Source organism: Mustela putorius, unplaced genomic scaffold (genome assembly GCF_011764305.1).
Source record: "Mustela putorius furo isolate JIRA1106 unplaced genomic scaffold, ASM1176430v1.1 tig00003909_pilon_pilon_pilon, whole genome shotgun sequence".
Taxonomy (NCBI): domain Eukaryota; kingdom Metazoa; phylum Chordata; class Mammalia; order Carnivora; family Mustelidae; genus Mustela; species Mustela putorius.
The window spans coordinates 15700472-15727510 of NW_025422057.1; the positions used below are offsets into that span (position 1 = coordinate 15700472).

The window sequence follows — 27039 nt, forward strand, 5'->3', positions numbered from 1 at the left end:
CTGAGAGTCCTTGAGGCTTGCATTCTCGTGGCCCGTGTTGCTCCACATTCTTTCCAGTACCAGATTCTTAGCTTCTCTTTGTGAATGCTTCTCCTTGTGCATTGCTTCACCCCATTTATTTCTCCCAAATCCCATGAACACAAGGCAGCTATTTTCAGCAGATTCTACTGAAAGTTTGTGATAATGGAGGGAAGTTATAGCAGAGGCAATAACTGTCCTAATATTGTTGTCCGAAGAGGCAACAACTGTCCTAATATTTTCAGGCCATGACCAGAACTAGAAGCTTCTCATTGGCCAGGGTCATTTCTTTCTTTCTTTCTTTTCAATAATAGGCTTTAATTTTTTGTGCAGTTTTAGGTTTACAGAAAAAGTGAACAGAAAGCACAGAGCTGGGTCATTTCTCATATGTATTCAGAACCTCCACCTGCCACCATCTCCGTAGGTCTTCCTCTCTCTACAAAGACCTTCTCCCCTCTCTCCCCAGGACCTCAATTTCCTGCTCCCTTGCTATCCTGATTGTAAATTTTTCATAGAGTCTCTACTTTTTATGAATCCATTAGGATAGTTTCCCAGAGGAAACAGAAGTCTTCTCCTTGAGGTGCTGTAGTCCTCTTAGTCCACACGGCCTGGACTGCAGCTCAGTCTGAAAACAACGTTTTGATTTCTGCTTGTTCCATCTAAAACACAGGCATTATGTCCAGGTAGTGAGCGAGTATCCTGGGACACAGGATTTGGGGTGGAGAGCAGTTGCTAGAACAAGCCTAGGCTTTGGGGCAAGAGCTGGCCAAGTACAGAGGAGGAACATTCAGGTTCTGACTCAGATTTCAGGGCCAGACAGAGTTTCTCCCTCAAATTCTCTCCCCTCCCTCCCTCCCTGTCCACCTTCACTCATACACCTTGTTGCCAAAGCCTCACAGTCCTTGAGTGGAACCAGAGACTACTTTCCACAATTAGAAAGAACATCCTAAAATCCAGACACCCAGGGGAATAAAAAGCAGAGATGAACTCTTTAACTAGGAATGGGTTTTGAAAGGAGAGAGAAAAAGAGGCCAGCAGACATCTTCCATGAGAACCTGACATGTATCAAGGTAGGAAAGGGTTGCTTTGTAGGAACCTAGAGTCAGAGCACAGACTTAAACCAGGTATCGGTCCCTGAGTCACAGAACCCAGGGGTGGTGAGCAGGAATTTTGTTGCTGAACTCATCTCCCTAAAATGTCTGACATCTTGGGATTTGATGGTGTAGGAGTTATTTACCCAATTAGTAAATGTTAATTGGACACATACTGCTTGTGGGATATTATGCCAAGTTCGAAGAATAGGAAGAGACAGGACGCCATGTTTGTCCTCAAAGGACCCATAGGTTATTGGAGAGACATTTAAATAAGCAACATTCATGATCTTGAGTAATAAGCGCCATGATGGAGACATCGATAGGATGCTGACCGGAGGCAGGGGGACTCCTTGGGGAGACAGAAGCATCGTCCGGGTGCAAATACTGGAAGGTCACAGCAAGCATGATAGAGAATCAGAGGCAGATCTAAGAGCCATTTAAAGTGAAGGTTGATAGGATTTGGTGACCGTATGTGAGCAATGGAGATGATGCAGGTTTCCAGTTGGCCTGCCTGTGTGGACAGATGGTTGCCACCCACTAAGGAAGAGTGAGAGCCCGGGGTCGTTCCGGGCGGAGCGTTCAGCTTGGGATATGTCGAGGCTGAAGACACATGGTGCATTTGGAATCCCGTAGGCTTAACACTCAAGAGACGGATCCTGGTCTGTGTTGGGAAGAAGGGTGATTTTTAATTTTTTTTTAAATTAAGTAAACTCTACCCCCACCCTGGGACTCGAACTCACGACCCTGAGATCAGAAGTCGCATGCTCTACCAACTGAGCCAGCCAGGCACCCCAGGAAGAAGGATCTGAAAGTGTTTTGGCGTCTAGATAGCGGTTGAAGCCGGATGATGGTGTGTGACATTGCTCTAGAAAAGGACAAAAGGCAGGAAATGAGTAATGAAGAATGCCAGCATCTGAAGGAGGTAGAACCCAATTTCCATTTGTCGCCTTGGGAAATGTACCCACCTGCTAATGAGATGAGGAAAGCGGGAAAATGTTTCAATTAACACTGGGTTCTATAATTAAAAGAGAAGGAAATCCCCAAAGCTTCTGTTATTCTTTATATTAACTCAGTGGGAGTAAGATATGGCTGCAGGGCTCTGGACAGAGCATCGTTTCCGATCAGTGGCAATCGTCCCGAACAAGGAGTTTTTTCCTTAATGCTCTCTGTTCATTCTGATATTGATCCCGGGCTGTGATAGTTTTTTAATTATCACCTTGTCCTCATCACGGTTGTAATAATGCTCTATGAGAGAATAAGAAATCCATTTAAATATTATATAGTTAATGTTGAATTAACTATATATTTAATAATTGATTTATTATGTATTTAACATTTGATTGTAATATATGTGGCTCATTATATTGATATGTATATTGTTTATTATAATTTTATTATTTATCTTGAGCATTCATTCTCAAAATAATGTTCTAGATTCATTTTTCTGCCAAAAAGCTCTAGAGCATTTAGAAAGGGCGAGGGAACAAAACACATAAATAGATAGGTGGGCAGGACGAACCAAGGACCAGAGAGAGGGTCAAGAAGGCCTGTTGGGCAAATATTTGGTTTTCAGTGAGCCTTTCCTGGGCTATCCTGTGTGAGATTGCACCTCCTCCCTGTATCACATTTCTCCCCGCTGTATCCTTTTTTCCTGAACATTTACCATTATGTGACATTTTATTCATTTATCTTCACCCTCTACTAGAGGCTCCTTGAGAGCAGAGACTTGTCGGTTTTGTTCACTACTATGTATCCGGCGCTTAGAACAATGTCCAACATAGTAGATGCTCAATAAGGTGAATGGCTGACGGACTGAATGAATGAATGAAAAATACTCATGTATTTCTTTGGAACTTGAATATTAGTAAATGTTTCTAGTGGAATAGCTACTCAACAAGATTTATCAAGTGCTTAAAGTAATATATATCCTCCTATGGTTGCTAGACAGTAACATTCCCTCCCAAAAGAAGGGGCGTAAGGAAAGCTTTCTATCATCGATGACAGGGCTGCACGTCTGACTGGCAGACGGAAGAGTTAAGAGATAGTGCAGAAGGTGCCATCAGGGAGCTGTGGGTAAGGGTCTTGCTGCTGCTTAGTTTTTTATGCTGGTTTAGACCCTGCGCTTTCTCTTCTGGGCTTGCGCGGGCAGAGTGGTTATGCGTTATGTGGGGCCTCAAGAAGGAAATTGATGAAATTCCCATAAAATGGCAGTGATTGCTTAGATCTCCTAAGAGCTGAGCTTGGGCTTCTAATACCTATTTAGAGAATATTAGTCATTCAGAAACTGATTAAAAGGCAGAGTTAACCGGAATACACGAAAAAGAGGTCTTTTATAAATGTGGTCCCTTCTCCTAGCAAAAGAGAAATCACTTTCATGCCCTCTTTTGTTTATAAAGGATAATCCTTTTGAATTTTGTACTGTGTTAAAGTGTTACCCAAATAAATATGATTTAGATTTTTAAGTGGTTGAGGTTTTGAATTCCAAGCTGGAAAAGAGCCAGGGCTCATAAATTCTCCAAAATATACTGCTTAACAATTGTCTTACTGGAAGAGCCAGGGCTCATAAATTCTCCAAAATATACTGCTTAACAATTGTCTTACTGGGAGCTCATTATCCACGGGTCTCTTGTGAGCCCGAGGTGCTAGGTGCCATTTGTTCTGAATTTTCTTTTCGAGGTTATAGAGCCAACAGCCTTGGAAGATAGTGTCTCCCTCTGGAGTAGAGGGTAGATTCGTTTGCTGTCTAGTATATTAGAAATAATATCTGCTTCTGAAGCAAAGGTTGGACAGGTTTGCTTGGGGCTCGTCATAAAAATTTGGGGTTTCCTAAGCTCAGGGTTCTTCAGCTGTGAAACAGAGTCACTGCACATGCATATACTTCTCTTGCCTCTGGGGACTTACAGGGCAGCAAAACCAGGAACGAATACAGAGCTCATGCTGCCTGCTGTTAGTAGTAAACCCTTTTGCTGCAGACGCAGGACTGTCTTCTGCCAGCACCCGTGAAGCTAGAGCAGACTCGCTTGTTAGCTTGCAGGTAAAATCTCAGGATCTTTACGGTTCTTGACACCTCCAAGGCCATGTCCTTGAAAGCTTATTTTTTGAGAAAGGGTATGCTGAAGTTGACCCCGCTTGATGGAGGAAGTACACGTTTTCTAAGGAAATAAGTTCTACCGCAGAGGTTGTGGGACGGTTTATACAACAGAGGATGGAGGGACACTGAGACTGTCCTCAAGCATTTTCAAAGTAAGCATTCAACCAGTCATATGGCTGGTTCTTTTCATCTCCCGACCCCGAACCGTTGGAGTGCCCCCCGCTCAGACCTCAGGACTTTCTGGCCTGCAGACTACTGTAATATAAGTCCCCCAATCATTGTTTTTTTGTTTTGCTTTGTTTTGTTTTTTTCTTTGGTAGAGCAGCTTGAATGGACTAAGATAGCCCATTAATCAGATGTTCAAATAATCATATAAATATGACTTACCAACTGTGATCAGTGCAGTAAAGGGAAAATAAAAAGCTCCATGAACAAAGATGTGAGCTTGCAGTAGGAGGGTCTTGGTGTGTTGTTGATGGGGGGAGGGGCAGGTGGTCAGGAAAGGTCCGCCCACCCCCACCTCTCTCAAAAGAGATTAGGCTGACAAAGGCTAAAAATATAACCATCACTTATTCTTTCTAGCAGTAAAAGTCAGCTAAATGGACTCTGTTATTCCAAAGAGTAGATTTGTACTCTTTTCTTCCTGAAAGTCACTTGATTTTTTGCATAGATCAACCTGGGAATATCGATGCTTGATGGCCTTCAAATCCTTACCATGTGAAATGTTTATGGGACATCTGTCATCTATCGTTCACTGAGCCAGTGTGTGGAGGATTGAAAGAGATATATGATGGGAACCTGTGATTGGGTGGCAAGCAATGTGCTTTCTAGGGGACCTGTCACTGTCAGCAGACAGGTGCGGGTGAATGGTCCACAGCCCAGGTATGCTGAGTCAGAGGCTGAGAAGCCACCTAGAGCTCAGTGGTCTAGGGATGTTGCCAGGGGCGAAGCAGCATGTGAGAAAGCATGGGTCCTCTGGAAAATTTAATAACCTTCCCAGGACTAGAAAGGGGGTGCATGCTAGTTGTGGTCAGGGGGAGTAGGGTCTGCATTGTTCAAGGCAGCAGATGGTGAAGACAAGGGTACAGCTAGACTTGACATTGGCCTTCGCTCAGGCAAACAACTCCCTATGAAAGTGAATGGAACCATGATGTTCCCATTGTCATTTGAAAGATGGCATTTTAAACATTAATTATAGTAGCTATTCCTTTTCAAAAAATGGAATTAGTGTTACATGTTATTTATAGTCACATAGTTTTAAAAAGACTTCTGAACATTGGGTATCTGTGGAAAATTTTAGAAGTCATATCATGTAAACTCTTCCCTCAAGATAGCAGTGGCAGAAATTGTTATATTGAATTATGTTCTAATAGACACTGTCACTACTTAGAGATATGAGTCTCAGCGATGTGTTAGAGGATGTGGAAAATGTCACCTTTTGATAGCTTTGGAAAAAAAACCCTTGTCCTCTGAAATGTTCAGTCATCAAGGAAGCCCATGGACATCCAACTTATTTTTAAGGAGTTTATGTAAAACCGTTAGAAAGTTCAGGCCATATTTCTTACTAATGTTAGTGAATTGTAGTACATTTTTCACAAAGTAGTCTTTAAAGACTGAGTTTTGTAAAGTGGCTTGGGATAAACTTTCCATCTCTAACAGCACTTTCCATATATGCCATCTTGGAGTCTAGAGGGTTTTGACCAGGTTAGGATCATTCCATATAGAATATGTACATTTGTAAAATGCAAGGATCTTCATGGAGCAAGATGGATGAAAATTGTAAGATGGTGAGTTGGATATACAGATTAAGGATTTTCTATATTTAGGGTTTTTATATTTTTTTTTATCAATCAGTTTCAGAGGTAGAATTTAGTGATTCGACAGTTGCATATAACATCAGGTGCTCATTACATCACATCCCCTCCTTAATGGCCATCACCCAATTGTCCCTTCTCTCCACCCACCTGCCCTCCAGCAACCCTCAGTTTGTTTCCTAGAGTTCAACATCTCTTATGGCTTGCCTCCCTCTTGATTTTCATCTTACTTTATTTTTCCTTCCCTCCCCCAATGTTCCTCTACTTTGTTCCTTAAATTCCACATATGAGTGAAATCATATGGTACTTGTTTTTCTCTGACTGACTTATTTCACTTAGCGTAATACCCTCTAGTTCCATCCACATCATTGCAAATGGCAAGATTTGCAAGATTTCATTCCTGTTGATGGCTGTGTAATATTCCACTATAGATAAACATACCACATCTTCTTTACCCATTCATCTATTGATGGACCTCTAGGCTCTTTCCATATTTTGGCTATTGTGGACATTGCTGCTAATTGTATTCATTTTTTTAAAAGTAAAATTATAGATGGCTGGGTGGCTCAGTCGGTTAAATGTTTACCTCAAGTCATGATCTCAGGATCCTGGAATCGAGCCCCATATTAGACTCCCTGCTCAGTGAGCAGTCTGCTTCTTCCTGTCCCTTTGTACCTCCCCCTAACTCGTGCTCTATCACCTTCACTCTCTCTCTCTCTCTCAAATAAATAAATAAAATCTTTTTAAAAATAAATAATAAAAGTAAAATTGTATTCTCTAGTTTATATGCTATAAGAACTAATAGTTTATGTTTATATCCCATGTCCCAAATAAAACTTAGGATGTTTAGGTAAAATTATGGATTTGATTTTTTTTCAATGCAATGTAATCCTATGATTTGACCTAGACAGAAAAAGTCAAAAAAGTAACTTATCACATTGTCCATATCCAAAAGAATAAGTGCGCTTGCTATCCTGGATAGAAAGGCCATTTATTCTATCATAAATACTTCTAAAGCATAAATACAGTACAGCCTCCTTCAGCTGTATCATGGCTATGATCATCTCTCTGGTTATAGCTGTGAGCTTATCTAACCTATGTCTCTTGGTACATATAAAACAAACTTTTCTCCACTTTGTCCTCCTTAGCTGGAAAAGAGCTGAAAATAACTCCCTGTACACTTAAAGACCATTATTACCTTGACCTCTTTTTCTGTGATCTAATCCCAATTTCATCTACTTTTTTTTTTCCTTAAGTGTTCTCTCACAGCCCCTTAATTATTCCTGTTGCTACCCTGTGAACCCATTCTGGTTCCTTCTCATGTACCTGACATGATGGAGTTCTTAACCAATCACAGTCTTATTCTCTGTACTCAGCCCTTCTTGGTACTGCTAAACACAAAGCAGAGTCCAACCCTGGATGTAGCACTTGTGCGTGGGAATGGTCTCTTGAGTTGTTGAATTGCAGTTAATTTCAATCGCCAATAAAGTTCAGAATCTCCAAGGACCTGAGAGGTTGGTGGGGGGTGATGTTACTACCTTGGCACAAGTATCTTGATGCCAATTAGGTGCTTTCAGAAGGAGGGAGGGTTACTGGCTCCAAGTCATGCTGAAATGCTTTCCTTGTACTTGCCAAGGCACTTGGCTCTGCCCACACTGTCTGGACACCAGCAGTATGAAATAGAAGGAAAGGGACAAGAATTTGCCATCTCTCTAAAGACACGAAAGAGCATGAAAGGTGATCTTTGACTTCAGTAAGCTTATAATTGAGATAAGGCAAAAGCCACAATGGTGGGTATAAGGTACAGGACAACATATCCAAAGTAGGAATCAAATGTCAATAATTGTTCTGAGCTCCAAGGGAGCAGAGCTGGAGGGGACTGAGGTGGCTGTAGCTTCATCAGGAGGTCAAGCCTAAGTGGGGCCAGGGAAACGAGATGGGGTTGGCAGGAGGTGAGCCGAGGTGTCCCTCCCCAGGGGTGTGGCAGAGACACTGAGATGAACATTTGGTAGCTGTTGAGGGAGAAATACTATTCTCAGTAATACCTTTGTTATTTGAGCTTGTTATAGTTAATGTTGTCTGCACATGGAATTCTACAAGTGTTGAAAAAACAGACTTATTATGTGGTCAAAGATTTTATTAACAAAAGAGGTTCTGAAGTGATTCCTTTCCAACTAAAGCTCTTGACTCTGAATTCAACACTTTCCCTCAAGTGCCTTCCACGGGGGGCCCATTCTGCCATCTGGATGGACCTCTACCTATCTTCTCTCTCAGAAATGATCACTGATTTTGATGGGCATGTAGAAATGAACGTGAAAAACTATTTTAATATGTTTTTGAAGCTTAGTAATTGCTTCCAGTATGATATATTAGCAAATACTTATTTCTGGTGAGAAGCAGCCCCCTCACATTATTGTCTGAGTCTCTGTTCTGCTATTTTGAGTTCTGGGCTACAGCAGATAGTACTTTTGAGCTTCGGGGTGTCTGGTACTTTCAAATGCATTGCTCTTGGTTTCAGAGCAAAAGCAGATTCAGTGAGACCCCCCCCCCCACACACACACACAGTGTAATGGAATTTTCGTGGTTTGGGAGACCTATGTCAAAGTCGACCTTTATATTTTCTATGAAGAAAGGATTTAGGGAAACGAATAGAATACCATCTTAAATGAAATATGGCTCTTTTAAAATATAGTTAGATGGAGGATGGAGGCAGAGAATAGGAAGTATTTGGCATTCACACTACTATTCCATCATGAAGTGCTTGGGAGCTCCGTACCCTGTATCCATCCCACCCCCAGCTCTAGTGCATGGCGCCCGAGGAGGAGGCAGAGGAGTTGCTGGCTCAGGAAGGGTAGAGTAGGGTTTCAAGCTGGCAAAGGGTAAAGTAGCACTTTCAGAACACATAGCCCTCGTCACCAGAAATGAGTAGGTGCAACCCAGGTGCCAGCCGTGCATTGCCTCCACATCACTGTGCGAGTTCAGAAAGGCTCCTCACAGCCTGTGATGGGTTGACCAGCTGGCCAGATGCCAGAGCCAAAACCCCATGCCTGCCCTAAACAAGAGAAGGAAGAACCACCACCCGCCCTCCGAGGCTCCTGGCCCCCAATTAAAGCTCTTCTGTTACTCAAAACCAAATTGAAAACATTGATCACATTTGCTGAGCATTCCTCCCTCTCTTGCTGGCATGAATTGATTAAAACACCCACACGAACAGTAGCCCTGCAGAGATGTTCAGCCTACTGACAGAAAAGAAGAAAACATTGTTTGCATTTTAGCCCTATACACCCACCTTTGGGCAGAGTTTTAAGTATTACCTATTCTGCTAAGTGTTTGGCGAGGTGAACCAACAGGCAGATGGAGGGTCACTGAAATGAACTTGTTGTAACATAAAATGTTATCCGCTGTTTTCAGAAAGTCAGAGAAGTAGTTACCACCCCATCCCTGTTCGTCCTGCTAAAATACTGTTCTGTTTTCACCCGTATTTGACACCTCCATACTCGGTTCCCTCCTACTCCATGCTGTTTACAACGCAGGCAGCTCCTCTTAATTTTTTTTCTAAGATTTAAGGTTTTAAAACATGCCTGTTTCTAATCTCACAGCTTTTATGTAACACTTCTGGGACATACATGTTCTTACTTAACCAGTTCATGGTCGGTGTTTTGCAAACAATGAGTTCAAGAGCGTACCATCGAAAGGCATAGGGCTGATGTTGGCCATGCCTCAGTGACGGCACAGCAGGCAAGGTTCAGTGGGGCCCTGAGTGGGGCATGTTCTCAATAATTGATCATTGAGAAGAAAGCAATTAATCTCTTCTACTGGCAGCTCTGTCTCCTTTTTTAATGAAAGGAGTCTGTGCTTTTTCCTGGGCGTACATTGGTGATCACCTAGAGCAAAGACAAATGGCGCACCCAAAGTTAAAAATCTAAATATATCCTACTGAAGTTTGACCCCACCCATGGAGATTTTGTCATCATTTAGATGGGAAAGTTTTGCTTTGTGCCTCCAGTGTGAAGTGTTTGCTAAGCTGTTAATATGAAACTGACCAAAGGTTCCTTAAACCTTTAGCTATTTTTGGTTTAAGAGAGTAACCAAGTATAATTTTCAGAAGTTAGATATAGGACACACAAATATAGAATGAGCATGTACCAAAGATTGATTTAATACATTAATGAGGGGCCCAGCAGGCTGGCAAAGCTGGTTCACAGGAGAACCAAAAGAACAGATTATAAAGGCATTCAGGAAGGAATGTCAGGGTAGGATGTCAGGGTCAGGTGTAAAGTGATTAGCAGTCCAGTAGGACAACAAAACCCGACAGAAATCATTTACATCTCTACCGTTAACTTTAAAGGCTGGGCCTTCAATCCATAATAAAGAGCTTGTCCAACACAACACCATTGCCTTGGGTAATGAAATAATCCTTGGGTGAGCCGTTAATACTTGGCGGGGCGCTGGAAGAAGATGCTTCTCTCCCTTACCTTGTTTACAAGTTCTGGTTCATTTTTCTCAACATCTTATCTGAGTGAACTTCCACTTACTGGGGAGTGGTCAAATTCGTAGAAATAGAAGTAGAATAGTGCTTGCCAGCGGCTGAGGGAGGGAGAATGGGGCATTAGTGTTGAATGGGAACAGTTTCAGTTTAGCAGGATGAGGGATGAAGGGTGCTCTGGTCGCTAGTTGCCCAGTAATGCAAATACTAAGTAGCACTGAACTGTACACTAAAAATGATTACGATGACATGTTATGGGTATTTTACCACAACTTGAAGCAATTAAATGAGCTGGCATATGGGCCTATGAAGAAAAAGCTATCAATTCTTCATCCTCCTGAGATAACTAGCTTAGGAATCCTATGTTTGTGTTAACTTTTCCTTATTCATAAAAATGTACGTAGACCTTTTAAAAGGTGATTATTAAAATTCTTTACTCTGTGACATTTGTTCTTTTCACTTATGGTTCTATCAATGATGAGCCTCTGGATTATAGATATTGGTCTAACTCATTCTCTTTAATACCAGCTCCATAGAATGGTCGGGCCATAATTTATTCAACTGCTGCCCTACTGATGGAAATTCAGTTGTTTCCAGTTGTGTTTTGTTCTGTTTTTGCCAGAATAAACATATCATAATACAGATTGAAGGCTGGGATCTCAGTGGTGACAACAAGGAGGCAGAGGAGGGAATTGTTCAAAGGAATGTTTTGTTGGGAAATGGAATGGTTTTAGGGGCAAGTTGAAAATTTTGGTGCAAGAGCAGAGAATGAATAGTGCTGGCATGTTACTGAAAGAGGAAAGAGAAGAAGAACGAGGTTATGGACAGATGGCATAGAAGCAAGAGGATGGGCTTTGTTTTTAAAATGCCAGGCGTGGGTGCCTGGGTGGCTCAGTCGGTCAGCGACCAACTCTTAGTTCTGGCTCAGGTCGTGATGTCAGGGTCATGAGATCAAGCCCCTTGTTGGGCTCTGTGCTGAGCCTGGAGCCTGCTTGAGATTCTCTCTCTCCCTCTCCCTCTTCCCCAACTCACGGATGCTCTCGCTCTCTCTAAAAAAAAAACAATACAGTACAATACCAGGCTTAAGATAGGCATGTTATCTGTGTCCACTGGGCAGCGAAAAATCAGGGCCTAAGGCTTGGGGAAGACATCACAGATGGAAACATTGATCATAGTTGGTCATAGACAAAGTCATAGTTGAGGCTGTGGGAGTAAGTAAGATGTGCTCCCAGGGCAGCCTTATTCTAGAGGAAGGAAGGAGCGTTCATGGCAGTTACTTGTGTTTAAGAGTCTGGCTAGGGAGACGGAGATGCTGTGATCTGAGAGGGAGGAGAATTGGCAGGTAAGGAACTTTAATGAGCCCTGCCTCCAAGGTGGTCTGCAAATGTGGGTTTCCTTGTATGTCAACCAGCAAAAACAATGGCACAATTTGATAAGCCAATTTGGGCCATTACTGACTAGGCCGAACAAACTCTCCAAGGGGCAGAGTTCAGCTGTAGTTCGACAACTCTCAACAGAAGTTACAAGGTCATTTTATGATTTTTTTTAAGATTTTATTTATTTATTTGACAGAGATCACAAGCAGGCAGAGAGGCAGGCAGAGAGAGAGGAAGAGAAGCAGGCTCCCCGCTGAGCAGAGAGCCTGATGCGGGGGCTCGATCCCAGGACCCTGGGATCATGACCTGAGCCGAAGGCAGAGGCTCTAACCCACTGAGCCACCCAGACGCCCCTACAAGGTTGTTTTAAAGACTATTCAGTTTATATAAGCCAGGACTTAAAGGAGCGTATATGTCAATGTCACCATCTCGAGTGAACCAGAATGTCGCACAGCGGTGCCCACAGAAGCAGCCAATACAGGGAAACTCTAAAACATTTACAGTGAGCGCAGACACTGTCCCCCACAATCTCCATTAGCTTACAGATGACCCTGCTGCCACCTGATCTTTTTATAAAGGATCTGTGAATTTTTAAAACATACCCAACGTGATTGGAGGGAGAAATAAAGGCGATTACTGATCATCCAAATGCATCATTCTGCCCCTACCTGTGTTTAGAAAAGCAACAGAGTCATCAGAACCGCTGATGTCACTGAGGAGTGACATCCCGGGGAGCCTGCCAGGTTTGATGCTGGATTCAACTTAACTCACACACTGTGTTCTTAGTCATACCCTAGACGTCATGGTTAAAGTTTCCTGAAGAAGAATCCAAAGACATAAAGATGAGGGCTCTCACCAGAAAGTGCTTTGTCATCTGGTGGGGAAATAAGATACTGAGGTATTCTGTGACCCGCCCCCCACACCCCAGGATTGTGTTTGTTGCTGTTGAAGGAATTTGCTAGTCCGAGTGCGCTCGGTCCATACCTGAGTTCCCCCAACCAAGAAGCAGGTGTGTGCACAGTGGGGACGTGGGCAGGTTAGAGGAGGCAGCAGGTGGTGGACGAGCTGTTTTCCAGGTAATGTGATCGGAGTCGTATTTATAGGGTGGTCATTTTCAGGCGTGGTGGACTCGGGCCATCGTCTTGGGTTACTTGATTATAAACTGCGAGGAAGGAGGTCATCGCTGTGGAGTGTTGATGTAAACAAAGGCTGGTGAGTCCACAGTGGAAGGCTTATTTGTAGGTTCGGTGTCACCTTCGATATCCCTGGTGGCTTGCAGTAGGGAAGACTGCCAGCAGAGGGTGGGAGACTTGTCAGTCTCAGTCACTACCTTACTGTGCTGGGCGCCCGTCATCCAAAGGCATTGATGAGTCACAGGAACTAACCAGAGGAACACAAGAGATGTTCTGCGAGGATTCTTAGGGAAGCAAGTCAGTGGTGGAGCTCAACTTCCCCCTGCCCACTGGGGTCCTATTCCAGCTGCTTGCAGGAAGAATCCAGAATTCTTTGTCTAAGGCCCTTAGTTATATAAGAGTCACCCAAGCTTGGGCATCGAGAGAGGAGGTTCCCAGCTGCCGTGCTGGTTGCCAGTCCTTTGGCAGTAGAAACGCTTTATTCTCAGGGTCTGCCTTGGGCTTTATTTTTGGACAAGTCGCTGTGCCCTCCTCCAGTCTTGTCTGAACATGTAGGCCACGCCCAAGCCCCTGACAGCCTGGGACCTTGCACTATCTCCATAACCCACAGCTGCACAGTTTCGAAAGAGACACCAAAATCCAGACACAGCAAGGCAATTCCCTTTGGCATGTACTGAGGTCCGGAATGACAGTTTTATCTTGGACACGTTTCCTTTTCTTTCCTCTTTTGTCTGTTCATTTTTATCTCTCCCTATACTATATAAACAATTGGCTTATCCTATTTGCTGCCCACGGAGAAAATTAAACGTCTGAGTTTTTCATAGCTGTGGGGAAGTGTTTCCAGAGTGGGAACAAACGGACATTGGACATTTCATCTACTGCTTTCGGTATCGTGGGAATTTATTACTCAGCTCAGTAACAGTCCTGGCCCAAACCAAGCAGTTGTGCAGGCAAGCCTTGGATACCTTTCCTAAATCACACTGCCAGGAATACCTTTGTTCCTAATTGAGACAGCACAGACCGAGGGCATCTTTCCATCAAAGACTGATTATCTCTGAATCTTAGACATACCACAAAAGTCATTGAGCCCCAGCCAAGGCATTTTACTTGTATGAGCTATTGCATGCTCCCAAAAGGAGGGAAACAGAAGGGGAGGGAGGCAAGAGAGCACTCCCAGCCCAACAATAAATAACTCTTTGTACCAGTCCCCTCCCCTAACCCCCAGCCACTGACATCAGGGGGTAAGTTCCCAGCAGGCAGGGGCGGGCGGCGGCTGACCAGCAGCTTCGCGGATGTTGACCAAGAGCGACCTTGTCTTTCCACAGTGTGCGGCTGTGACCTGGCACAAGGGGGCTTCTTCATAAAGAACGGGGAGTATCTCTGCACCCTGGACTACCAGAGGATGTATGGGACACGCTGCCACGGCTGCGGGGAGTTCGTGGAAGGAGAGGTGGTTACCGCCCTGGGCAAGACCTATCATCCCAACTGCTTTGCCTGTACCATCTGCAAGTAAGTGGTGGCTTCCCCGACCGAGGAGCAACGGGTTCTTGCTCTTACAGCCTGGGATGTACGCCTTTTGTCTTGAGCTGTACTGTCTTGAAATAATCTTTTTCCTAGGCACCCTTAAATTAATATATATATATATATATATATATATATATATTCCTTTTGTTTTATCAGTCCTCATCAAAATGTTATTTAGTTGAGAAACTTTACACATGAGGTCTTCTCCGAAGTAATCGGACTGACTTGAAGTGACTTGAAACCAAGTGTGAAAGCAACTCTGGGTCTTGAAACACTTTGAGCAATGAAAACCTTAGGAAATGGTATAACTGCTTGGAAAGATGAAGCTTCTGTGGAAGTTTACGTTCATATGCGTGTGTTTAAAAATAGTCTCATTTACTCTGTAGCAGACCTGGGCAGACCCTGCCCCATGGCCCAAATTAGCCCCAATATATGTCTTTGTAAATAAAATCTTATTGGGACAAATAAAGTTTTATTGGGACACATTTTGTTTGTTCCCATATGGCTGCTTGTGGCTGCTTCTGAGCTACAGTGGCAGAGTTGAGCAGTCATGGCAGACACCGTATGATCCACAAAATCTAAAAAATTACTTCCGGTCTGAACTCTCAGAGGGAAAAGTTAACCCACCTCTGCTCTCTAGGCTTCTATCCTCCAGCAAGGTCAAATTTTCACTGCACAAAGCAGCTTGGTTAACATGACCAGTCAGAGGGAAGAAGGGGAAAGTATGTGAAGCGTGAGTAGGGAAATGTGGTGGTTTCACCATTGCTGTGTTTTGAATGCTGCACATTATAGAAATCAAGATGACTTTGTTCCCACAAAGCCACAAGGGTCAGTGGCTTTACTGACCTGTCTTCATCGAGCAGTCCCCTTCCTTTCCGTGTTTGATGGCCCATTTTGCTGCGGCTTTGTAAAGATGATGGTTCAGAGAAGGTGTTTTGCTTTGTTTTTCAGCATTTTATGTTTCTAGGCCAGAGAGATGGAAACTCTAGAAAGGTAAACTTCATTTTATCTAATTAGCTAATAAGGTAGTCCTGACAGATGAACCATATAAGATCTAGATGAGGTATTATGGTAAAATTATTGTAATAATATTTCATAGTTATTATCCCATTTCTCAATTACATCTTTTTATTTTTTTAATTACGTCTTTATAAACCCCAATTTTAAAATGCTGGATTATTGAGCTGAAAATCTGTGTGTATTTAATCCAAAGTAAAGTTTCCTCTTGACCACTCCCTTTTCACTGTCTGCTTAAAGGCCCTTGGCTGGCATTTGAGAGTCCCAAGTTCTAGTCCAGCTTTGCTGGATGGTGTGAATTGACTTTTGCTTCATCTGTAAGACGGGAGGCTGTGGACCAGAGCCGAGTGATTCCCCAAACTGGGATCAGCCGTGGGCCCCTCCCCTGGGGAGGGTGTCTTTACAAATATCTGTTTCTGGCATTTTCCCCCAAACTCTCCTGCTGATCCTGTAGTTTCTAGAGGGTTCCCAAGTATGGGGCTACTCAGCCAGGTTGGAAGGCCCTGGCCCAGATAAACTCTAAGAGCCCTCCTGATCCTGACCTTGAGAGATCATCGTTTTAAAGTCGGTGATGAAGGACAAGCCTCTGTTAGTGACCGTCCTGTCCCCGGCCATTGGGGTCAGCCAAGAGGTGCTCACTGTTGCTACTAGCGTGCCGTTGCCGCTGCTGCTGGCTGACGGTATCTGACCTCAAGTGGAGGCCTCCTTTATGGGTGACTAACTGCATTCTGGTTGAATCTGCTTTAACCCTCTTAGCAATTCCGTGAAGTCAGCCAGGAATTAGTGTCCCTAATTATAAGCGACTCTGAGTCTCAGAGTTTAAGGGACTTTCCCCAGGCTAACACGGCAAGACTTATAAGATTTGAACTCAGGGTTCCTGACCCCAAATCCAGTTCTCTGGATCACACACATTCATTCACACCAATGGCAGAGGGGAGTGAAGCCATGTGGGCAGAGGACACAGCGGGCCGCCAGCGGAAAGAACCGAAGAGGGTCATTTATAAAATCCCACAAGCCAGCGTTCCAGTGACCCAAGAACTGGACTCTGGCTTCTCCCCTGGTGGATCCAGGTGGGATTCGAGGCTAAACCTACAGGCGTGGCTCAGAGGCCAGAGGCGGCTAGCGTGCCTTGCACGGTCTGCACCTGAGAGTTGGGGCCTCCTTAAATGCTGTGCCCCAGGTGCCCCAGGTGCTCACCGGCCTCGACCTAGTCCTGGCCCTGATCAGATGCAAAAAGCCCATGCCTGCGCTTCTGGCCCCCTAACTCCTGATGCCCCATCACGGAGCAGACTGGGGGCTTGTTTGGGGTTCATGGATGAAGCAGTCGGCCCACTGGCATTCACCAGACCACGAGTTTTGATTGTTAAAGATTGAGAAGCCTTGCACTGGTGGATGCCACCTGCCCCTGGCTGGGGGCCCGTCTCCGGAGCTGGTCCATCCAGGCAGGTCGCTTAACCTCTCTGGGCCTTATCTGAACAATGGAAAGTGACACAGCCCGGTGAGAGAAGAGACAGCCTCAGCTCAGCCCTTGTGAAAGGAGCGTGCGGGGGAGAGTAAGAGCTCCTCAGGCTCCTTGAGGACCAGCGCGAAGCACATCTGTGGGGTTGTTTTAAGTCCAAATTTACTACCTGTGCGTGTGTTGCGGCTAATTACCAACCGTTAGGCAGCCGAAGGGCCACTTAAAGGAGGGATGGCAGCTGTGAAAGTGAGGCTCCTGTCACGGAGCTAGCGTTTGTTCTTAAGTAATTGCTTCTGACTCAGATGTGTGGGGCTGTTTTGCTTGTGAGTTCTCCATTTCCTAACTGACAGAATCACACGTTTGAAAACTCACGTTAACGAAGGGTATTGGCAAATTGCCAATGACAAGTAAGCAGGCTTGGAAATTGTCACATGTGTCATCGTTGATAGCTTTCCTTTTCAGAAAGCTACCTGTCCCCTGAACTGGCAGGAGAAGAGACAAGGTAACACGCATGCCGAGGCAGTATTTTTGCAAACACTGTTATTGACAAATAACACAAAAGGAAACTATCTCTTTGAAAAGAAGCTAATGATTTTCTTTTTAAGTGTTTAGAAGCTAATCATTTTAAAACAGGTAGTTACAGCACAGTTGTAGTTCTCCACCAGGAACTGGGTCTCCAGCACTGAAACACCCCGTTCACCCAGTCAGATATCTGGGACAAAGTCTAACTAGGTGCAGAAACACCACGTAGGTCTAGGGAAGTGAAAGTGTTAATGTTTGACCCATAACCAGTTCTTCTGGGCAGAGGCCTTAAGCCTGAATAGGAATTTATGGCATTTAAAATATTTCTTCTTGAAGGATTTTCCTTTTGGAAAATGGAAAATTTTTCCATGTATACCTGGCTCGGTGACTTGTTGGAACAATCCCTCCACTAATGAGGAGAGGTAAATCATTCCATTTACTGTCTGGATGCTGGTAGAAGCAGCGCCTTCTCCCTTCTCAAAATGAGGCATGTTTATTTGCTTGGACTATATCCAGCTGGCCGGCTTGGGTAAGACTGCATTTCAGACATTCTGGCCGGTGCTCCTCAAAGAAATGGATTGGCACGGGTGGGTGGGGGCAGCAAGCAGAAGGAGTAAGGAAAAGAAATTAAATTGCCGGAATAACCTTGAGGGCAATGTCTTTCTGTCTCCAGGCGCCCATTTCCACCTGGAGACCGAGTCACGTTCAATGGGAGAGACTGTCTTTGTCAACTGTGCGCACAGCCAATGTCGTCCAGCCCTAAAGAAGCCTCCTGCTCCGGCAGTAAGTGTCCCAGCCACCCGTTGACATGAGTTGCTCGTAGCTCAAAGGTAGCTTAGGCAAGTGCCTTCCTTACTGTGAAGCTGGTAGCAGATGCCGAGCATAGTCATGTCTAAGGCCATTTGCGATTGTAAAACGTGAAGCCTTCGCTAAAACCCGTGCAATGAGAAGCATCTCCCTTATGTCAAAAAGGCGTAAATAGAATCGGACATCAAACTGCATTTTGAGAGTAAATGAAGGAAAAAGAGGATAACACTTTATACGAGAAATGCCCATTCCCTAGTCATGGTGGTTGAGATGTGCAAACATTTGGTGGTGAAGGAATTGATAGCTCTGTGTATTAAAAAAGCTGTCCCTCTTGGGACACCCGGGTGGCTCAGTCAGTTAAGCGTCTGCCTTTGGCATGGATCATGATCCCGAGATCCTGGGATAAGTCCCACTTTGGTCTCCCTGCTCAGAGGGGAACCTGCTTCTCCCTTTGCCTGCTCTGCCTGCTGCTCTCTTTCTCTCTGACAAATAAATAAATAAAATCTTTAAAAAAAAAAAAAAGCTATCCGCACTGTGCCTAGGGCAAAGGTAATGATTTATATTTACCCTTAACTCTTTACGTCTGTTATCCTTAAATATTTATTCACTTGGAGGGTTTCCAACACTGATTTATTACACAAATAATTTGCTGAGCACCTACAATGTGTTATGTTGTTCCCACTAGACATCCAGGCGTGAACAAAAAGTTAGCACCCTCCAGAGGCTTACTTTCCAGCAGGAACAGGCAGACCATAAGTGCATACACCAAAATACCTAATATCTAAATTAAAGTAGGAAGAAAAATGCAGGGTAGAGGGGTGGCATTTATAAGGGGCAGTCGAGGGAGACATCTCTCAAAGGTGACCCTTAAGGAGAATCTGAAAAAAGTGTGGGAACAAGATACATGGGATTTGTAGTTCCTTATGACGAGGTCTTGTCTGACGTGTGGGAATCCAGAGAACACTAACTCGCTCCCAGACCTTCCCCCTGCTGACTTCCCTCATAGAGCTAGTAGCACTGTTTCTCCTACTAAGTAACACCAGGTAAGTCAGTTAACTTTTAAGTGAGATGTAGTCTGATCGCTGGCACCAAACAGTGAAGCTCTACTTCCGCTCCTTTCCTGGTGGCGTTAGGAAGTAGACCAGGGTTTTCCTTGGTTTCTGCAGATTTTTCCAGTCTTTGGGAGATCTGCACCAAATTCCATTAAGCCTCTCCAGTCTCGATACATAAGAATGAAATAAGCCACTTCTGCTCTAGAGGAATTCTGGGCAATCCATGGCAGTGAGTCCAAGTCTTTTTGTTCAAGAAGAAGAATCCTTATACCTTTTTTTCAAAAAGACTCTTCTGACCAAAGCATTTGCATAGAAATTGGATTTGACCGTTGGGAGAAAAGAAGAAAAGAGATGTAATCGTGCATCTTATTCAACATGGCCGGATCCTTAGCATGTGAATTTATATGTCCTATTGATAAATACTGGCAGCCTGAATAGGACAAGAGCTATAAGGCAAGGCCCAGTCCTACACCATAGGAGGGCTTCACACTTCTAACCACCCTGACCCCAAGCAGGTCACTGGGGAGGTGAGCCAGGATGGGAATAGTCATACCACTGTGTGGGACAGCCTAGTTCGCAAGTACATTACCAAAACTTTGGAGGAGGTTTTTCAGTCTAATTAAGAAAGAGGATTTGGGGGGGAGGAGAAAAAGAAAAGAAAAAAGAAAAAGGATTTGGTGAGTCCCAGGAAAGAATGACAGCTGCTAATAGAGGGTCATGTCCAGAGGCCTGTAATAGGAATGACTATGTCCTCAAAATCTGTAGAGTCCAACTATCTTTTTTTTTTTTAAGTCACCTCAACACCCAGTGTGGGGCTTGAACTCACAACCCTGAGATCAAGAGTCACATGCTCTGCTGACAGAGCCAGCCCAGCACCCCATACCCTTCTTGATAGGTGAGGTCATTAGGGCCCACGGGCATACGTAAGGTCACTGAAGCTGTCCCTTAATAAGACAGGATTAGAGGCAGGTCTTTTGAGTTTGGGGCTCTCTTTTGTTTCATCTCATACTCTTCATTGTTTGGCTTAAGAATCAGACCCAGGTGTTTTTAAAGGCTTCCTGTCCCATCTCCCATCCATTTCGGGGATGGGTTTTCTCCTCACATCATTACCGAAATGGTTATTCCAATTTCTATTAAACATGTTTTTGCTTTATGTGTATTTTCCATTTTATATGACATCCATGTGATACACATAAGGAAGAAATAAAAATTTTAAGTATAAATATGTATCTTACCCAAATTTATGGTATCTTTAATGCTAGATGTAATAACAATTGCATGTGTTCACATTGTTGGACCAAGTCCTATTTTCTCCTTGGATGAGATCTCTTTTCTATGCTACTGCTTTGGTCAGAACAGTTTTATTTTCCACAAGTACTTGTCTATTTAGATCAGTACTCAAATAACATTTATGGGGCACGTGGGGTGTTGAAAAAGAGCTCTTATGTATGGATACCCGAGCGGGACAGGCACATAGATACTAGAGCAAGGGAAATCTCGGCAAGCTGCTGAAATGCACTAGAGCGTAATTAGAAGACACTTGGACGTTATTTGTGATTCCGTGAGAATTGCCTTTATCCCGATGTGACTTTGATTCTTACTTTAAAAATGTCCAAAAGTTGGCAAATCACCTTAAATCAAAGTGAAAGAGGAAATGCCTCTTTGATGCTGCTCACAGAGTCCATGAAATACATGAGAGTCAAGGTCCTCTTTCTCCTTTGGAAATGTTCTTTCCAAAAACAAACTTGCTCTTCTGAAATGCAATTGTGTTTCGCGTTGGGTGGCTGTTTCCCATTTTCACTGCCTAGGAGGTGGGACACAGTGTGAGAAGAAGTGAGGGGTGGTCTACAGATCTAAGTCAATGATGCAATGAGAATTTGCACAAAACAGTGTCTGCTTGACCACACAAAACAGGCGTGGTTTCTACTACAGCCCATCGGGAGCTACCGGGCTATCCTCTGGTTTAGAGAGGATCCTCAGGCGCGTGCCTTTGATCTCACGTTACAATCATTCCTTTAACCTTTATATTTATTCTATCTTCTTCTTCAAGCACTCATGTAGCCTTCACTGTGGGTCAGGTCCTATATAACTGCTCCATGAATTTTAATTCACTTAATTCGCATTACCACCCCCTAGGTTGGTACTGTAACTATCTCCTTCTCCCAGAAGACACAAAGGGCCATAGAGGTTAATGTGTCCAAGATTACACAGATGGTAAACAGTGGAGCTGAGTTACAGACCCAGGCTGTCTGGCTGGCTCCAGAGACTGTACTGGCGTCCGTGATGTCTGTTTCAAAAGGTGGGCGTTACTGTGCACAGAGCCTCCGGCGATGGCCCGGCTTGTCACCTTTACCTGAGCGTCCTGCCTACATGGGCTATGCGCTTTCTATACACCACAGCTGCCTTCCTTTTGTCACCAGGTTTGAGGAGTGGAAACCACGAGAAGTTATTCCTAAAAACTACTTCCAGTAAAGGTGATCGCCCCTGAATTAGTCAAAACTTGCTGCATCCAGTCTGATGTAATTTGAATTCAATAAGCAATAAACCTTCTATAACATGGAAATAATGGTAAAGATCACCTCAAAGGGTTGCGATAAACATTAATTAAACTGGCTTTACTGTTAAAAAAAAAAAATCAATTGCCTATGTCCAGCTGATCTATACTTTAAAAATAAAAATTGACATCCGGAAGACGTTAAATCCAACCAGAAGGTGATGGGCACTCCTCTACAGCCCAGTTCTTCCCCAGTCTTTGCCAGAGTTGAGCTGAATTCCCATGGGTAAGGAGCCCTGTGAGGGGAAAATATGTGTGTGGCAACCTAGAATGTAGGGAATCGGGGTTTGGATTGTTGTTGGCTGCACAGCTCCTGTCTATTTCAGGCACCTGAGCAGGAGTGGGCTGCTGTCTACCATTACCCTTCCCATTTCAAAGGCTGTCTGACTAATGTCTGATTGTGTGTGGGTTTGGTGGATTGACACCATGACCACCCACACACAAATACATCCAAACCCATCCTCCTCCCTCCTCCCCCTCTGCACGGCATTGTCATTATTCCAACTGCAATTGGAACTCCTACAGGTATCAAGGCAAATGCTCGGCTTGGCCTGAATTTAAATCATTTCAGATAAAGAATCATGTGCACACTTTCAAAGGGGAGGAAGAACTTTCCTATTATTTTATGTTTCTTTTTATAGTTGCGAGATGACTTTTATTTTATCTTTCTGTTCCCTCCCAAAAAATCATCTGCGGGTTGAGTGGGATTTGGCTGCTGAGACACTTAACAACGGGTGGGGTTGTGACGATCTGACACTGGTGTGTGCCTGCCTGGATCAGGCTCTAGCTCTGCTGCTTGCTGGCATTCTCTTTACCTTTCCAGCCTCCATTGCCTTATCCCTAAAATGGGATGGTAATAATTACCTTGTAGGATTAAATGAGGACCTATATGTAAATGCCGTGCTCTTTTTTTTTTTTAAGATTTTATTTATTTATTTGACAGAGATCACAAGTAGGCAGAGAGGCAGGCAGAGAGAGAGGGGAAGCAGGCTCCCTGCTGAACAGAGAGCCCAATGTGGGGCTCGATCCCAGGACCCTGAGATCATGACCCGAACCTAAGGCAGAGGCTTTAACGAACTGAGCCACCCAGGTGCCCCTAAATGCCGTATTCTTATTTAAAAAAAAATAACTTACTGTTCAGACATTATTTTTGAGTGTTTGTTAGGACCATCACTACTTCCTGTGTCTCTACTTTTTTCACTCTGCTGTTCATGATAGCTGTCTTTATCTGCTCCTTTGATATTTTCCACCAGTATAAAAACCAGTGAAGGAAGAATACATCCAGACATTCTAGTCCATGGATTGTTGGAGTTTGACTCGTGGTGATGGGTTTTGTGGCAGGTTCTCCAACACCAGATCTGCTCCTCCTTTTTTAGACATTTTCATCTTGTAGGAGAGGGTGTATGGGTTTCAGACAGGCTGTAGCCAGTTCTGATCCCAGTTCCACCACGCACAGCACTCAAGAACTCAATCTCTATCTCCATTTCTTTGCCTACAAAGTGGGAAACAATAATAGTTCATTCTTCAGTGGGTTGTTGTGGGGATTTGTATGAGTAATGTGTTTAAAAGACTCATGATGTCTAATAAGCTCATCTATACATTAGCCATTATTCTTTGTGGAAGTTACAAGACTAGAACTTGAGCTTAGAGATACTTACAACCAGAAGGGAACAAAAGAAGGCATAGCGTGATGGTTAAGATGATGGCCTCTACATGTCAGAAAGCCGGGGTCAGAATCCTAATCCTCCCTCTTCCTAGCCAGGGATCCTCGGGCAAATTATTTGATGTTCTAGAATCTTACTGCCCTCATCTAAAAATTGGAAAATAACTACTTCGAAGGGTTATAATGCATGAGATACTGCAAGAGAGGACAGTCTAAATGTGGAGAGCGTTCTTAAAAAAACAGTGGTGCAGGGGAAACATGAGTAAACCAAAGGCCTTATTGTTCTGTGTCCTGAGACATGAACCTGGAAAAACAGAGTGACAGGACCAGGGCTCGGTAGGCCTTGAGGAGTTTGGCAACCTGGAGCTCCTGAGGTTAGCTTTTAACCTGGAGGATGACCAGATGAAAGCCATGTTCTAGAAAGATTGAGGTAGTAATGGGGATATTCCTATGCAAAATCAATGACTTGGGATCAGGGATCAGGGTTGGGGAGATCATTGATTATGGGCAGAGGAGAGAGAAAAGATGAAGAATGTGAATGTTCAAGAAAGACTATAGGATGTCATTCATTCAGTCATTCCACAAACATTTCTTTGAGTACCAGTGATGTTCCAGCCACTAGCCCAATTCTTTATTCTATAGTTAACATAGCTATAACTTTATTTTATGCTTAACATTAGGTGTGAGACAATTGTCACAACTGAGAATACAACATCTGTACATAACCTATTGCATTTTAGTTGTGTACATGTGTGCCCACCTCTACCACCAAGATAATGACCTCATTAATATAGGGACCCTATTTTCTCTCTCTTTCACAAGGTCTAGCACAGAAAGCCCTACATCAGCATTCTGGAAATTGAATCAAAGCCATCTCTTTCTCTAAATGGGCTAATGACAATTTTTTTTAAGATTTTATTTATTCATTTGACAGAGATCACAAGTAGGCAGAGAGACAGACAGAGAGAGAGGAAGGGAAGCAGGCTCCCTGCTGAGCAGAGAGCCCAACGTGGGTCTCGATCCCAGGACCCTGAGATTATGATCTGAGCCGAAGGTAGAGGCCTTAACCTCCTGAGCCACTCAGGTACCCCAATAACAATCTTTTTGATGGGTGTAGGTATTCACTGTAAAATAATACAAATGTTACAGAAAAGTTCAAAAAGGAGATAAAAATCACCTGAAATCTCATCACCAAGAGAGCATCTCTATGAACATTTTGGTGAACATTCTTCTGGATTTTGTTAAGTGCTATAGATGTGTACAACTTTACATAAATTCTTCTCATAGCATCCCGTTCACATGTCTTTTCAAAAATCATTTACTGTTTTGAGGGTTGCACAAAGGACTGAAAGCCTTGAATTAGCTTAAGCCCCTTGGCAAGAAGGCCCATGCACAGATGTCTTGCCCAGAGCTGTGCTTTGCGTTTCTAGTGAGGCACTGATGACCCTGTCTCGTGTTAGTTCTCCGCATGCTCATCTCTCCTGCCAGACTATGAGCTACTTAATAACAAGGACTGTGTATGTATTTTTTGATTCTTATGACTCTCACCATGCCCACAGCAAGTACACGGCACATTGGTTTAGCGAGTGAATTGATGCCAACCCTGGAGGGCCTCTGAGGGACTAAGTCTTAGCTGCCAGGTCCAGGGAGTTCTGACTACTGTTTGAATGAGTGAGTGAAGAAGAAGAATGAAGATGGCTGTTGTGGTTCTGGGAAATCATACAGGCACAGCTCAGGTGCATGTGTGGTTTGGGGAATTGGCATGTTTAAAAATCACCTTTATTTTCATATTTACCAGATTACTCCCTTATTTAATAAAAGCGGAAACAGTTATTGTTTCAGATAGATCTGTTGATGACAGTATCACAGATTGGTGTTTTGTTTTAAAGGTTTTATTTATTTATTTATTTATTTGACAGAGAGCGAGAAAGAGCAGCAGAGAGAGAGGGAGAAGCAGACTCCCCACTGAGCAGGGAGCCTTGGTGTGGGGCTCGATCCCAGGACTCCGGGATCATGACCTGAGCTAAAGGCAGACTGACTGAGCCTCCCAGGCACCCCATGTTTTGTTTTGTTTTGTTTTGTTTTAAGTAGAAGGGCCAAGAAAGATATTTCCCCAACTTGAAGCGTGAGGTTGGAGGGAAGGCTTACCTCTCTGGGCGTCTCAGGTGTGAGCCCTGGCCTGGAGGGGCGGGGGTCTAACCTGGTGTGTCAGTTCCAGTCGTGCGCGGTACCGGCTGTAGAGGAGGGTATGAGAGGGTTTGGAATTTAAATACTAGCCAGAGGGTCGCTGCAGAGAAACAGTAATATTCAGATTTTTTTCCAGACTGAACACCATAACCATGATGAGTCCGACATAAAGATCCCAGAGTGACACGTCTTTTCACTTCACCAAGAACTTGATCATCTCAGTTATAAGGAAGGAAGAGAAGTTTCTGCTTTGATAGGGAATTGGTATGATTTATGCAGATGAAAGCAAAAGTGAATACAAAAAGTGCCTTAGCGAATGGAAGGTCAATTGACATTATTTCATTAGATATGCCTCTTACATAGTAAGACCAACACCTTCTAACAACATATCCGTAAAACTAGAATTGTATTGCTTGGACCAGCATTCTTCAATTGAATTTAGTTTTTCAGTGGCAGTAAAAAGCTAATTGTATATATCGAGAGTTGTATGACCCTATAGATTGTCCTGGAAGGATATTTTAGAAACTGTATTACTTGTGGTACTTGTCTCCAGCAGGGAGGGAGAGAAGGAAATTATTTTTACTCTATGAAAAAAAATTTAACTGTGTATATATGAATTACCTATTTAAAACAAAAGTAGATTAAAAATAAAATAATGTGGGGCACCTGGGTGGCTCAGTCGGTTAAGCATCTGCCTTCAGCTCAGGTGATGATCTCGGGGTCCTGGAATCGAGCCCCGCATGGGGCTCCCTGCTCAGTGGGGAGCCTGCTTCTCCCTCTCCCTCTGCCTGCAGTTCCCCCTGCTTGTGCTCTGTCAAATAAGCAAAATCTTTGAAAATAAATAAATAAAATAATGCTAACTTTACAAAATAAAACGAAAGGCTTATTCCAAACTAAAAAAATGCACTTTGCCCTTTCTGTGGCCTTCGGTGTGTGCATGTTAAGTGACTGGTCACATGATGAAAGTCCTGAAACAGACGTTCTACCCCTTTTCTTCTTCCTGTCTCTGGGAGGAAGTAAATGAGCTGCTGTCTGCTCATGAGTACAGAACCAGAGAAACTGACCTCGAGCTCAAGTGTGACTTCCCCTGCAGCAGGAGCTCCTGGATGCTGAGTGACCACAGCCAGTTAAAGATTTATCTTTAACTCTTCACTAGGTTAAAGTTCACAACCAAATTAGGGAAACCAGTACAAGCACAAGCCTTCTTGGTACATTTTTCATTGAAGTGCAGTTCACATAACA

The 27039-nt window shown here is 43.7% G+C and overlaps 1 protein-coding gene across 22 annotated transcripts in view; it reads left to right on the top strand.

The window, feature by feature from the left end:
• Positions 1–27039, top strand: part of ABLIM1 (actin binding LIM protein 1) — a 300318-nt gene that overhangs the window by 152714 nt on the left and 120565 nt on the right. For all 22 annotated transcript variants that reach the window (XM_004763809.3, XM_004763811.3, XM_004763805.3 and 19 more), the window contains exons 3-4: positions 14338–14521; positions 18208–18317. In XM_004763809.3, the coding sequence (XP_004763866.1) occupies positions 14338–14521; positions 18208–18317 (294 nt within the window). The remainder of the gene's footprint in view (positions 1–14337; positions 14522–18207; positions 18318–27039) is intronic.